The sequence below is a fragment of the Antechinus flavipes genome, chromosome 1 (assembly GCF_016432865.1).
Source record: "Antechinus flavipes isolate AdamAnt ecotype Samford, QLD, Australia chromosome 1, AdamAnt_v2, whole genome shotgun sequence".
Taxonomy (NCBI): Eukaryota; Metazoa; Chordata; class Mammalia; order Dasyuromorphia; family Dasyuridae; genus Antechinus; species Antechinus flavipes.
The window spans coordinates 702428458-702443508 of NC_067398.1; the positions used below are offsets into that span (position 1 = coordinate 702428458).

At 42.1% G+C, this 15051-nt stretch overlaps 1 protein-coding gene across 3 annotated transcripts in view; it reads left to right on the forward strand.

The window, feature by feature from the left end:
- The window catches only part of RNFT2 (ring finger protein, transmembrane 2), a 79808-nt gene extending 64914 nt beyond the window's left edge, over nucleotides 1-14894 (forward strand). For all 3 annotated transcript variants that reach the window (XM_051972866.1, XM_051972868.1, XM_051972867.1), the window contains 4 exons: nucleotides 3663-3812; nucleotides 6017-6082; nucleotides 8577-8678; nucleotides 9395-14894. In XM_051972866.1, coding sequence (XP_051828826.1) covers nucleotides 3663-3812; nucleotides 6017-6082; nucleotides 8577-8678; nucleotides 9395-9529 — 453 coding nt within the window. In that variant the 3' untranslated portion in view covers nucleotides 9530-14894. The remainder of the gene's footprint in view (nucleotides 1-3662; nucleotides 3813-6016; nucleotides 6083-8576; nucleotides 8679-9394) is intronic.
- The last annotated feature ends 157 nt before the right edge of the window (nucleotides 14895-15051 follow it).

Genomic DNA, 15051 nt, shown 5'->3' on the forward strand with positions numbered 1-15051 from the left:
ATATTAAATTAACCCTACATTCCTGGCATAAATCCATCTGATCATAGTGCACGATCCTTGTGCCATATTGCTGTAATTTCCTTGACAGCATTTTATTTTAAAATTTTTACATCCGCATTCATTAAGGAAATTGGTCTTTAGTTTTCTGTTTGTTTTGGGCTCTCCCTGATTTAGATATCAAAACCATATTTGTATTATAAAAGTAATTTGGTGGTATTTCTTTACCCTTTTCAGTTAAAAAAATTCCTTGTTCTTTAATTTTTTTCATGGAATCCACTTGTAAATCCAATTGGTCCTAGGGGATTTTTTTCCCCATATGGAGCTCATCCTAGTAATTTATATTTTTGTAAATATTCATCCATTTCATTTATATTGTTAGTTTAATTAGCATATATTTAGATAAAATAGCTACTGATTGCTTATATTTTATCTTCATTGGCTATGCGTTTATCCTTTTCATTTTTTATAGTCATAACTTGTTTTTTTCTTTTTTAAATCTAATTATTAAATAGTTTATCCATCTTGTTTGTTTGTTTTACAAAATCAGCTTTTAGTTCAATTGGCAGGTACTTTCAATTTCATTGATCTCTCCTTTGATTTTCAGGATTTCTGTTTTGTTATTTGAGAATTTTCAGTGTTGTTTTTCTAGTTGTTTTATTTTTAAGTAAAATGCTGAGTTTGTTGTTCTTTTTTTTTTTATTATTGATGTAAGCATTTAGAGATATAAATTTTCCTGTAAGTACCACTTTCATCACATCTCACAAATTTTGCTGTTATCTCATTGTCATCATTATCTTTAATGAAATTGTTGACTGTTTCTGTGATCTGTTCTTTGACCTATTCATTTTTTAAAATTAGATTACTTAGTTCCCGATTGGCAAGCATGAATTTGGCATTTGAACTATATGACCAGCCCAATGGAGTTGCACTCTCTGCAATACAGTTTGAATGCTTGTCAGTTCAGTTTGAGAAAGAACCTCAGTAGCTGGTTTCTTATCCTGCCAGGTGATCTTTACAATCTTTCTAAGACAATTCAGATGGAAGCAATTCAGTTTCCTGGCATGGCACTGGTAGACTGTCCAGGTTTCACAGGCACACAACAATGAGGTCAGCAACAGTGGTGCTATAGACCAGTTTGGTAGCCAGTCTATTATCTTTCCTCCCCCACACTTTCCTTTGGATCTTCCCAAACACTGAGCTAACTCTGGCAATGCATGTGTCAACCTCATTATTAATTTATTCATCCCTGGAAAGTATTCTACCAAGGTAAGTGAATTTATCCATAACATTTGAAACTTCACCATTTGCTGTATCTAGTGGTTCCACATTTGGATGGCACGGTGATGACTGTATTTTCTTGGTGTTAATTGTTAAGCCAAAAAGCACAAGCAGCAGAGAATCGATCAACAATTTGTCACGTCTCATCTTTGGAAGTTGCACTAAGTGCATAATCATCTGCAAACAAAAAACCATGCGCCAACAGTCTGTCTATTTTAGTTTGGGCTTGTAGTATTTTCAAGTTGAAGAATTGACCATACGTGCAGTACTGACTTTGATGCTTGTCCTCAGTGAAAGTGTTTGACAATATGGCTGAAAACATCATGCTAAAAAGCACGTCTCACTCCATTGGTGACTGGAAAGCTTGAGTGTTGTCCGTTGTCCAAAACCCTGGCAAGCACGCCATCGTGAAATGGACAGAGTATTCTGATGAGCTTCTCTGGGCAACCTATGTTAGGATAAGCACTAATCCTCAGAAAGCTTTCCAAGATGACTAGCTGATATCAGTTTTTGGCATTTTTCACCCCTCATTCTTCCCTATGGGGTCAAGAGGAAAAAAGCTAACCCTTCTTCTCCATGACAGCCCTTTCAAGATTTGAAGAAACCTTTCCTTTTCTCTTTGAACTTTCTTTTCTCCAGTCTTGGTATTTCTGATTCCTTACCTGACCAGATATGGCATAATCTTTCAAGACCTTTCACCATCCTGATGACTCTTTTCCAAACAATGTAAATTCCTTATGTGATGTCCATAGAGCTTAAGAGACATAGTTTCTAGGTATTAATGCTATATATTATACTAAAAGAGACCATTAGTATTCTCAAATCCCACTCATGGTAGTGGGCTCACAACTTATATGTTCTTGGGAAAATAGACGTCCCAAAAGATGACAATCAACTCTGCTTGATTAATAATTAATGAAAAAGTGATTATGATAATGAGATATGGGCTCATTCTAAAGAGGGTCTTGGGCTTACCACCCAAATCCTGGTCAAAGGGATTTGTCAATATACATATCAAAGAAGGAACCCACTTCTAGCTCAGACCTGTCAGACCAACCCCAAAGAACAATTATTCACCAGTTCTCTCAGCCAGGTTGAGTAAGTTTTCCCAAGATTTTCTAGTGATTTCTGAATAAGGAAAATCCTTTAATCCTAATTCAATAACTGGTTATTAATACAAGAAAGAAATAATCATTTCTCTCAGTAGTCAAATCCTTTTTTCAACTTTCTCATTTCTTATTTTTCTGCCATTTCTCATATAGTCTTAGAACTGAGTTCTCTCAGCTGAATTGAGTTCTCTCAGCTAGGTTGAGTAAGTTTTCCCAAGGTTTTCTAGTGATTTCTGGATAAGGAAAATCCTTTCATCTTAATTCAATAATTGGTTATTAATACAAGAAAGAAATAATCATTTCTCTCACTAGTCACCACCCTTTTTTCAACTTCCTTATTTCTTATTTTTCTGCCATTTCTAATAGTCTTAGAACTAAGTTCTCTCAGCTGGGTTGAGTAAGTTTTCCCAAGATTTTCTAGTGATTTCTGGATAAGGAAAATCCTTTCATCTTAATTCAATAATTGGTTATTAATTTAAAAAAATAATCATTTCTCTCACTAGTCAATCCCCTTTTTTCAACTTCCTTATTTCTAATTTTTCTGCCATTTCTCATACGGTCTTAGACCTGAGATCTGTTATCATCATCATCATCATCATCATCATCATCATCATCATCATCATCATCAATAAAGCTCACATACTTCAAGGATCAGTGATTTTACCAGTGACTATTCCTATTACTGCTGCAGGTTCCAACCCATCTGCTCATTAGTGAGAAGACATTGAGAGTTGCTGGCGCCTCTTTCATCCAACCTGGTGACAATCCTTTCCCAATTTAACTAGGTTGGTCCTCAGACAACAGACAGTTGATGTTATTCTGGTGAAAATCCTACATGCGTTTGGTTCAATAGGGACCACAAACTTTTGATATAGCTTCAAGTTGAAATAGCAACATCCTCTGGAGAGAAGTGCCCCATACACACACACACACACACACACACACACACACACACACACACACACACACACACACACCCTCTGCTAGAGGTGTAAGGTTTCTATCCCCCTGAAATGTGATCTGAATGCCTGCTCCCTTCACCTTTTGATTTTTCCAGGGCGGCAGGCAGCCGCCGGGTGAAGGCAGTGGGCAGGGGTTGCCTCTCCCCGACACTAATCTCTGCCCCCATTAAGAGCCTGCTTAAGTGCTTCTAGATACTGATTAATGGCCTGTGGAGGGCTGGGAGCATCATTATCATGGGTGCCCAAGCCCCCCTGACACTGCCCTTTAGGTCTTTAACAGTAATCATAATTTATGCCTCTGATGTGGTTACAGGGTAAGTTCTATTTGGTGATTGAGGAGCTGAGCCAGCTGTTCCGGTCACTCGTTCCCATCCAGCTGTGGTACAAATACATCATGGGCGATGACCCCTCCAATAGCTATTTCCTAGGAGGGGTCCTCATCATCCTTTACAGCCTTTGCAAGGTAAGATGGGCCGAGGAGAGGAGACTTCCCATAACGGTAGAAACAGATGGTTCTTCTCCAGCAAGGAAAGAGGAGGAGGGCAAGCCCTCATTGGATCGTTACCCTTATCTCTTGCCTATGAAGTGAACCATATGTATAGTGCCCATGAATCAAATTAGACTGAATTAGCCCATGACACCGTGCCCTCCATATTTTTGCTTAACCTCAGAGAGCAAAGGGTAAAGAGAAAGGTATGCTCTTGATGGCTGTACATGCTAGGGAGTTCTGATTTGGATTTTTTCCCCCTTAAATTACTGTAAGATTATGGTCCATTAAATGGGCCATTGGTTTCATTAGAGTAGAGAACTCTCAGTGAGGAACTCCTCCTGAGGCAGGTCAGTACTTTCTCTGCAACTTAGAATCTTGGACCAAATAGGAATTGAGCTGGGACTTATTATTGGTGAATCAATGAGTGCCAGAATGATGTGGATTCAAAACACAGTCCTGACCCTTAAATCCCAAGATATTTATGAGATTTCTGCAATCAAAATTTACAGTCCTTGGAGCAGAGCACCCACAGGTAAGGGTATTATGATCCCCTATGGGGACAGAGGGAAGGAAAGGAAAAGAAATGAGAAGGAGTCGTGTTGCCCAGATCCTTGATTGGCTCAGACTGAATGTGAATAGCAGTTGTTTTTGTTGTGTCCAGAAACCCTGAATGTCTTCCTTCCTTGATTGATTTTTTTCTAATTAGGTGAAGGAGGGCATTTTTGCCTCATTTTTTCCCTCACCTAGCCTTAGTCACTAATTAAACATTACCTCAATCAAACTGAGGCCTCTGAAAGACTTACTTAAAAAAGCCAAAGTCTCCCACTACATCCAGAGCCATCTCCAGTTGCCCTGATCTATATCTCATCATTGGACCCAGATGGCTCTGGAGGAGAAAGTAAAACAGGTGACCTTGCCCAGCCCTCCTTCACTTAACTCCAAGCTTTTGCGAGTCTTTGCTTCCCCTCCCTGATGTCATGGTTTTCTTTGAGACCAAAGAAAAACAGCAGAGTCTTAGAGAAATGCTCAGAACACTCAGGTGTTAAGTGACTTGTCCAGGGTCTCCTGGGCTAATATATATGTCAGAGAAACAACTTAAATTGAGGTCTTCTTGACTCCTAAGCTTGCTTTCTGGCTACTATACTACAATGCTTCATCTCTCTCCAAGTTCATCAAGTATAAATTGATTATTCTTTTCCCAGTGCCCCTCACATTCTTATATCGTAAAACAAACTAACAAACAAACTGAAAGACATGATTTCTAGCCTCATTTCTGCTATGGAGTCACAACATAACTTTGGACATTCCCTCTCTGAACATATCATCTCATCTGTAAAATGAGAGAATTGGGCTTGTTTGTATGATATCAGTGGATGACCTGAAGCAGGATTTGAATCCAGGTCTTCTTGACTCAATTCCTGCCCTCATGGAGTTTACAGCACTTAAGAAATACCTAATAGGTTTACATCAATCAAAGGATCATCAGTTTAAAGCAAAAAGGAACCTTAAAGGAGACTAACTTCAACCCCTTAATTTTACCGAAGAAGAAACTGAGTCCCAGGGAGATTTAATGATTTGTACAAGATCACACAGGCTAGTGAGTATCTGCGATGGGATTTGAATCTAAGTCTTCCTAACTTCAAATCTCTACCTCATGGAGTTTCCAGCTTTCGAGAGAGTGCTTTGTGCATTAAGCCAATCAAGAGAGAACAGGGGCATTAATGAAAGCCCCTGCACAACTAGAGGTGTATACCTTTAGTATACTAGTTGTAGGCTAGGTGCTAGAATTGTAAAGATTAAAACAAAACAACCCCTGCCTTTGAGAATCTTACGGGGGAGAGAGAGGGCAACAATATATACTCAAATGGGAAACATATACAACACAGAGTCAGAATGAATGAGATAATGGGTGTGGGAGCACTTTGGGAAATAGTGAGCCACGCGGGCGACAACACAGATGGAAATCACAACTTCTTTCCTAAAATCTAGGGCCATCATGGAATCTCTGTACTTTGTGCGTTGGAAAGTTAGCAGTTTGGGATTACACATGTAGCACTGTGTAATCCTCCATTTTTAACCCTGCAGGGGTTCAAATGGAATTAGATTCCCTGCCCCAGCCCTGTCCCATCCTCCTGTGGTTATAGAAAGCAATTGCTCATCAGTCTTTCCCCTTTCAGTCATTTGACATCTGCGGCCGGCTGGGTGGAGTAAGGAAGGCCCTGAAGCTTCTCTGCACCTCTCAGGTGAGTCATATTCAGACAGAGGTCCACAAAAAAATGGGTGGCCAAGTGGAGAAAATGTAGGTGCTCCCTTCCTTACAATGCTCCTAAGAAGTTTATGGAAATGACATGGATTGTAAAGTCCAGGAAACACTGGCCATTGGTCAGAGAGAAGGTTCCAGGTTGCTTTATAAACACGTGCTAAACTCCACGAACTGTGCTAAGCTCGAAGTGTACAAAGACAGAGGAGCTTATGTTCTGGTGGAAGAAGAAGACATGTCGACTCCAGTTGGCAATGGGAGAGAAGGAGTGAGGGTGGGACGGGGAGAGATGCGACAACAAGAATGACAGGCGTTTGTTAGGATGTAACACTGAGCATCTATACTTAGTAGATGCCCACTAAGAGCAGAGCATTTCTGGGAAAGATACAAACCTCGGAGAAGAAACAGTATCTGTCCTTATGGAGTTTACAATTCAACAGGAGGAGAAGATACAATACAGATATTATTATATACAATATTTCATTATAATGTAATTATGTTATTTTCTGATAACATATATTTGAGAGTTGGGAAAGAAAGACAAACAGAAAACATTCCCTGTCTGTCCTCAAGAAGAGGCAGTTCTGTTAAGGGAAGTACAAATATTACGCTGTATGTACACAGAACAGTGTATGTTCCGCAAGGGAAGTGGTAAGAGACATTATACAAAGTCGATGTAAAATAATTTCTGAGGTGAGAGGACATCAGGATTACCTTATTTAGGATCCTGGATTTAGAGCCCAACATGGGCCATCTAGTCCAATCCTCTCATTTTACAGATGAGGAAACTGAGGTAAACACGGTTAAATGACTTGCCTGGGATCACAGAGCTCGTTAAGTGTCTGAGGCTGAATTTGAACTCAGAAGATGAGTCTTCCTGACTCCACACCCAACACTCTATCCACTGTACTACCTAGCTGCTCTAGGGCATACTTACAAACCGAAATCACAGATCCTTGAAATATTATGTATATATGCCTTGTCTCCCTATTAGAATGTAAGTTCCTTAAACTCCTTGAAAGAAATGACAATTTCTTGTTTCCTTTGAATCCACAGAGCCTAGCTTTTCCAACTTGTCTTCAGTTTCCCCTTTATGTTATTTTTCTCTAGTAGAATGTAAGGGATTGTCTTTCTTTTTGTGCCTTCTTACACAAAAGGATTCTTGCACAAGATGCTCATACATACATAATTTCTGGAGGGACAGTACATCAGGATAGCCTTACTCTAGGAGATGATTTTGATTTGTAGGTATGCCCTAGAGCAGCTAGATGTACAGTGGATAGAATGCTGAGTTTGGAAGATTCATCTTCTGAGTTCACATCTAGCCTCAGATACCACTAGCTATGTGATCCTGAGCAAGTCACTTAACTGTGTTTACCTCAGTTTCCTCATCTGTAAAATGAGAGGGTTGGACTAGATGGCCCATGTTGGGCTCTAAATCCAGGATCCTAAGTACCATCTCCTAGGCACATTAGGTATTCTTGCATCTAGTAGGCTCTTAATTTATTAACTGAATATGAAATGGGATGATTCAGGCCAATTCCAATGATCTTGTGATGGAGAGAGCCATCTGCATCTAGAGAGAGGATTGTGGGGAATGAGTGTGGATCACAACATAGCATTTTTACTTTTTTGTTGTTGTTTGCATTTTGTTTTCTTTCTCCTTTTTTTCCCTTTTTGGTGTGTGTGTGTGTGTGTGTGTGTGTGTGTGTGTGTGTGTGTGTGTGCAACATGATAATTGTGAAAATATGTATAGAAGAACTGCACATGTTTAACATATTTTGGATTATTTGCCATCTAGGGGAAGGGGTTGGGGGGAAGAGAAGGAAAAGATTTGGAATACAAGATTTTGCAAGGGTGAACATTGAAAATTATCCACATATGTGTTTTGAAAATAAAAAGCTTTAATAAAAAATTTTAGAAGTAAAGACTTGTTGACTTACTAGCACAGTGCCTGGCTTTCTGTAACAGCAGGCTTAGAAGGGAGAGATGGGCATGCAACAGGCAAATCAGCCAATCAATAAGCATTAATTAAGCACCAACTATGAACCAGATACTGTACTAGGCATTGAAGACAGAAAGACTATGCCCTTAGGAAGCTCACATTCTATCAAGGAAAATAGCACGTTCACATTTAAGTAAATACAAAATATATACAAAGTCATTTCAGGAGGGGAATATGACCCAGAGAGTAGGGGAGGAATCAGGAGAAACTTCATGGTGGAGAGAACGTTCAAGGTCTGCTTGGAAAGAAGTTAGAGATTCTAAGAGTTGGAGGTGAAAACAGCCCTTTAAACAGGGAGGCAGCCCTGCAGAGGGTGAGAGATGGAGAGGGAGGGAGTTCTAATCACTCAATCAATTGACATTTATTAAGGCCTGGTATCCAAGCCTGGAGAACAGCTTGTGTCACATTCATGTTGACAAGAGCTGGTCTTTACTGTGAAAACCAGAGCTCTCTTTCCCCTTGTTCCATATAGAACTATGGAGCTCGGGCCACAAGCCAGCAGTGTGCTGAGGCTGGTGAGATCTGTGCCATTTGCCAAGCTGAGTTCCGGGAGCCTTTGGTCCTGATGTGTCAGGTAAGTGAGGACCCCCTGTTCCCCAACCTGGAGGGAATCTTAGTCTTTCTCATTTGGAAGAATCCCACAGACACAGTTGTCCAACCTCCACCTGAAGGTCTCCAATAAAGGAGACCCCACCTCCTCCTGAGTCAGCCCGTCCCACTGTCGGCCAGCATGACTTCTTAGGAAGTTTTTTCTGACATCATCGCTAAATCTGTCTCCTTGCAGCTTCCCCCCTTGGCACCTGGGTCTGCCCCCTGGGGCCAAGCCTAGCTAATCTAATCCCTCTTCCATGTGACAGCCAGCCCTTACAAGAGTTGGGTGAAGTCACAGGCCCTGGGGCCCTGTGTCATGTGAAGGAGGAGGAGGCAGCAGAATGACTTTGGTTGGGCCCCATGGGCACGGCGGTCCAGATTACCAATCCCCAGAGCTCCTGGAGAGGAGAACTGTGGTTCAGGGTCCTGCCTGTGGTCACAGGTCACATACTACAGGGGCTGGGTAAGCCCCTTAGCCATTCCCTACGCTCCTGCTCCTTAAAAAAAAATTAAAAAATAAAATTAGACATCCCCTTTTGCCTAGGTCTCCATTTTGAAACATCCCCAGGCAAGCTGAATACTCTTCCAGGAGTCCTAGTAGATTAATTCAACAACCTACTGTTAATTCAGTAAGCATTTATTAAGTACCTACTATGTGCCAGACATGTACTGAGCTCATTATTCTCCTTGTCCCCATAGCACGTATTCTGTGAGGAGTGTCTCTGCCTTTGGTTCGACCGGGAGAGAACTTGCCCTCTCTGCCGCTCAGTTGCCGTGGAAACCCTGCGATGCTGGAAGGATGGTACCACCTCCGCCCATTTTCAGGTGTATTAGGTCAAAAGACTTTCATCGATGGAAGGGCGGAAAGGCCCCAAAGGAGCAGAGACGTTGGAAAAAGTCCCTGGATCTTTATCCCACATCAGTCTCATTTAGTTGGTTTGTCCCCAGCATGGCATTCTGTCCTTAGCCACGCTCCGTGAAGAATGTGCTGTTGAATAGCTACAACTATGGGTCCCTTCTGTGGGACTTTGTTTAACCCCGATCCAGAACTGAGATCCTCACCTGAATTCATTTCCCCATCCTTCCCTCCCTTCTCCTCACAGGCTGATGAAATCCCCTGACCCTGACAATGTCCTTATCCCTTTTGAACCAGCCCTGCAGAATCTGACACCGTTCCATTCATTGCCCATCTTCCAGCTTTTCCTACCCCTCAGAAAATGGTAGACATTCTTGGTCGCCTACCTGTAGACCCTCTAGGTAGGTGGTATGGTGTATGGAACTGAGTTTGAATGCTGCCACAAAAGACTCTAACCGTAGAACCCTGTCATTTTGTAGCTAACATATATCCTTTCTGAGCCTCAACTGTCCACTTCTGTAAGATGAGGATAATAATATCACCTACTTCACAGAGTTATCATGAGGATCAAATGAGATAACATAGAAAATACTTTGCAAACCCTAGAACTCTACATTAGTAGAGTTCTAGTATTATTGTGTATTCTAGTTCTAGTTCTAGTAGTATTATGTTGTTATCTGGTTCTACTAGTTCTAGTAGTATTATGGTGATCTGCCTCCTGGACAGGGTTTGGGCTATCATCTGGGTCACTGGGGAGAAGCGCAAAGATGGACACAAGTGTTGGGAACTGAGGTTTTCATGAAAAGAAGCCACTGCCTTCCCCTCCTTCCCTGCCCAGCGAATCAGGCATGCGCATACTCTATACTAGGAACTGCCCTACATGTTGGCAGTGGTGGGGTTCATCTCACTGGAGCACTCCAAGAAGATGCTGGATGGCCATTTTGTCAGAAATCCTATAGTACGGATTCCTGTGTGAGTCAGAGTTGAAATAGATGGACCTGGGGGCCTTTCCACCTCTGAGAGCCTAAAAATGCATTGATTCTGGAAAACTGTTGAAGGCCCCGTGGCCCACAGGCTCATAGACAGGTGGGACAACCTGTCGCCTGGATGTAGATGGCTCTCAACTCTTCCTCCAGCCACATACAGCTTTGTTCCCTTTTTCGCTTTCCTCCTTTCTTTTCCCATCCTCAGTTTTCCTCTGCTTCTTCTCCTCTTCCTCCCTTTCACAACTGCTTCCTCCTGTTCATATGTGAACCACCTTGTATTCATTTCCATGTGAATGTATCGTCTCCCCTTTAGAGAGTAAACTTCTTAAGGGCTGGATTTGTATTCCCAACACTTAACAAAGCTGCTTGTTGACTGATTGGCCATTCCCCTTGCCCGTGCCTGAACCATCTATAGGCATTAATTCATCCTCCTGGTGGCTCTGAGGGCCAAAGAGATAGTGCATATTCTGGATTTATGCACCCTTTGGGATGTGGGGTTCTGGCACTGGGCCCAATCATACATGGATTTCTCTAACTTATGCCAAGAGCCATATTTATTTTTATTTTCTACTTTCCCTTTGAGAAAGATCCTGGTGTAGTAGATAGCAGATAAGCCTTGGAATAAAGAGGACCTGAATTCAAGTCCAGCTGTGATAGATACTTGATTTATTGCCCCCATTCTCTAAGCTGTATCAGTTGTGAAAATTTTGCCAGTGTGCACCAGTGTAGAGAACTTTCATACTGGGTTTTCTCTACTTTTATGATACTATGGGTCCAACCCAAATAAAACCTGTCCTTCCAGCTTCTTCCCTACCCATCCTAGAACCAGAAGACCTAAGATCTAGAACTAGCACGAGCTTCAGATGCCAGCTGGTCCAACTCCTTATTTTAAAGATGGAGGAGAATGAGCTTCAGAGAATCACACAGGGCTATGAATTTGAACTTAAGTCCTCCATCTCCAATTCTAGTTCTTTTTACTACCTGTACTATGCTTCTTGTTCCACAGAGAGACCTACTGAAGAAAACATCTAGACTCCATTTCCATTTCTTAATATTATTTTATTTTTATTGATTTGTTGTTCAGTCATCTTTCAATCATGTCTGACTCTCCATAATCCCATCAGGGGTTTTCTTATCAGAAATATCAGTGTGGTTTGCCATTTCCTTCTTCATCTTATTTTACAGATGAAGAAACTGAGGCAAATAGTATTCAATAACTTGCCCAGCTAGTAAGTATCTAAGGCCAGTTTCGAACTCAGGTCTCTCTCTCAGCCCTAGTGCTCTATCCACTGTACCACCAATCTGTTCCATTTGTAGTGATAGATTTTGTTTTTACATCACCTTCATTTCTAAGTACATCTCTTTTCCTCTATTCTCCAGAAAGATGAAAAGCAATTCAGCAAAACCAGCATGTACACTATTTCTCACCCACGGGCCCCCTGCCCCCTACCATCACCTTTGCAAAGAAGGAAAGAAAAAGCATTTTCTCCACTCTTCTCCAAGATCAAGCTTGATCATTACAATGACACAATCATCTATTTCAGAATTTTTTGTTTTGTTTCGGGTGATGTTTTTCCGGCCTTTCTCACGTTACCCTTTGTATAGAGACCCCCCAAAACCAAGGCAGCCCCTGCCCATCCCTTGCTCTCAACCTGGTCCTAGCACCACTCACTGATTGCCAGAGCTCAGGAAGTGTATAGATTTTCAGAGAAGGGAGAGGGAGGGAGGGAGAGCAGCCTGTCTGGCTAATAAGCTGATTATCCCACAGTCCTCAGGAGTGGGGCTGAGCCCATCTTGCTGTCACCGAGCCCCAAGATGGGATTATCGGAGCCGCTTCCATCCGAACAGCCATGGGGCATTTCTCGGGGCACGGAGCGAGCTGGGACCTTCTCCATCGCTCAACAATTTTGGCGTTTTCCCGGATCCCAGCGAGAGATCACCTTCCAGGGCAGCATGGCATCTTTCATGCTCTGTTACTATGGAAATAGCTATGATGTTCAAATCCCACTCGCTCAGATAAACAGGCAGGAAGGAGGGCACCTGAGGGAGATTCTGCTACATGGATGTATCAGCTTGGCCCTTCTTCTCTTCTCTTTCTATTAGCCTTAAGGAAGAAAACCAAAGGCAAGCAACAGGAGGCCCGGCAACTGGTTTATCATCAACATTTCCCTGCATGCAGACACAGCAGAGGCATGATAAATTAGAGCTCGAGAAGCCTTATTAGCAGAGGCCGCGTGTGATTTAGCCGAGAAAGTGCTTTTTGGAGGTCTCAGGAGATCCCAGATTGGGGTTTCTAGCTCTCCTCACCCAATCCATGATCTTGTAGAAGCCCCGAGGCAGTCTTTGTGCAGGCAGACTGAAACATATGGACAGGAAGAGCCCAGAACAGAAAGCAGCATTTCCTATATGGGCAGAAGGGAAACCTGTTGAATTGACATCGCTAGGGTTTGGGGAGAAATCTCCCATGCCTCCATGTTTGGCTGTCTGGATTTTTCCCAGTTATTAGTCCAGTTCTCTGAAGTGGATTCCTGGACCAGAATGCTATGGTCCAGGGATCCGCTTCCCCAAAATACTGGAGTAGTTTGCCATTTCCTTCTAAAGCTCATTTTACAGATGAGGGAACTGAGGCAAACAGTAAGCCAGTGTACAGTTCCTAGAAGGGCACTATTGTTCCTTACCTAGGAAGTACTGGCAGAGACCTCAGGAGCCATCTAGGCAAAACTCTTCATTTTACAGAAAGGGAAACTGAGACCCAGATTTTAGGATTGTGGAGCTACAGCTGAAGGAACTGTAGTTCAACCTTCTCTGTTTTATAGAAAACAAACGCAGGGAGAAAGTTCCCAAGGGGCGGGATTTGAATTCAGATTCTCCGGCTATAATCAATTGCCCTTTCCACTGTCCCATGCTGACTCCTTTAATTCAAAGTGAGAATTTTACAGATCTCTAGGTAGATCTTGAATGGAAGGGTCCTCAGAGATCATTGAGTCTAGTGCCTCATTTTTTTCAGAAAAGGAAACTGAGGTCCAGCAAAGCAAAAGTGATTTACTTGTGGTTGTGAATCTAGTTAAGAAACATAGGTGGGATTTGAACCCTGCTCTCTCAGCTACAAATCCAGCATGCTTTCCAGCAGATCACACTGTGAACACAGCAAGAACTTCCAGATACTTTTTTGGCATAACTGTGTAAATTTGCAAAATGCAATCCTTACTGCCTCCATATGTAGTGCATCGGGCAAGTTTAATTGTCTCCATTTTACATGAGATTTGGAGTCTGTGGAGGTGACCTGGTTTAGCTAACACAGAAGAATACTGGACTCCTAGATGTAGAACTGCATAGAATCTGGAGGCAACTGAATCTTTTTAAGAGCTAGGGAATCTGTTTAACCCAAAGATTAAGACGCTTACCTGGGACTCCACAGCTAACCATGTAGTACATGTTACTACACTGGTAAATAATTAAATATTAAAGGCAGGATTTGAACTCCTGTCTACAAAGCTGGTTTTCTATCCATCACCGTGCAGCCCCTTTGAGATCTGGGAAATCCCGGGAGATACCCCATGAGGAGGTGATCAAAAGATGGATGCAGAGCTCTTAGTAGCTGCAAATGAGAACCAAGCTTTTCAGAATGGGGTCACTACTTCTCAGGTGTGGCAAAGCCTTGCCAGGTCTGTGCCTTGGTATATCCTGGGCACTTTCAACAGCATACATGTCTTTTTAAAAATTTTTTAAAATAATAGCTTATTATTTTGAAAGTCATGCAAAGATAATTTTCAGCATTGACCCTTACAAAGCCTTGTGTTCCAAATTTTTCTTCTTCTCTTCCCCTCACCCCATTCTCCTAGATAGTAAGTAATCCAATATAGGTTACACATGTGCAATTCAGTGGGGGTATCTTTGACTGTTACACCAGGCCCAATCCAAACATCTGGCTACAGCTATTCTTGTGGCGTGTCTGCCCCCGACTTGGACTAAGCACAACTAAGATGACCAATGACTGGGCAGTTAGATGGCACGGTGCAAAAAAGCACTGGCCCTGGAATTAAGAAGACTTGAATTCGAATCCGGCCTCAGACACTTGCCACTTACTAGTTGGGTAACCCTGATTGCTTTGGTGGGGGGAGGGAAGGAAGGAATATGGCCAATGGTGGGAATCTTCAGTGTTGAAGGCGTTGTCTGAAAATGGGCATGTTAGTGCCCTGTGAATGGAACTATGAATTGTCCTCTCCATTCTAGAAAACAGTTTGGAAATGTGGGAAGTGTGGACGACAATGTCCATACCCTTTGTCTCAGAGATTCTGCTGCTAGGAATATCCTTCGAGGGCTGTGAAAGATTAAAATATATACCAAATACACCAAATATTTATAACGGCACTTTTTGTAGTAGGGCAGAATGGAAACAAATCATTGCCCATCAATTAGGGAATGGCTTAAGTAGGCTGTGGTCCTTGAATGTAATAGAACATTATTGTGCTACCAGAAACAGTGCATTTGATGGGTATATAGGATTCCATATC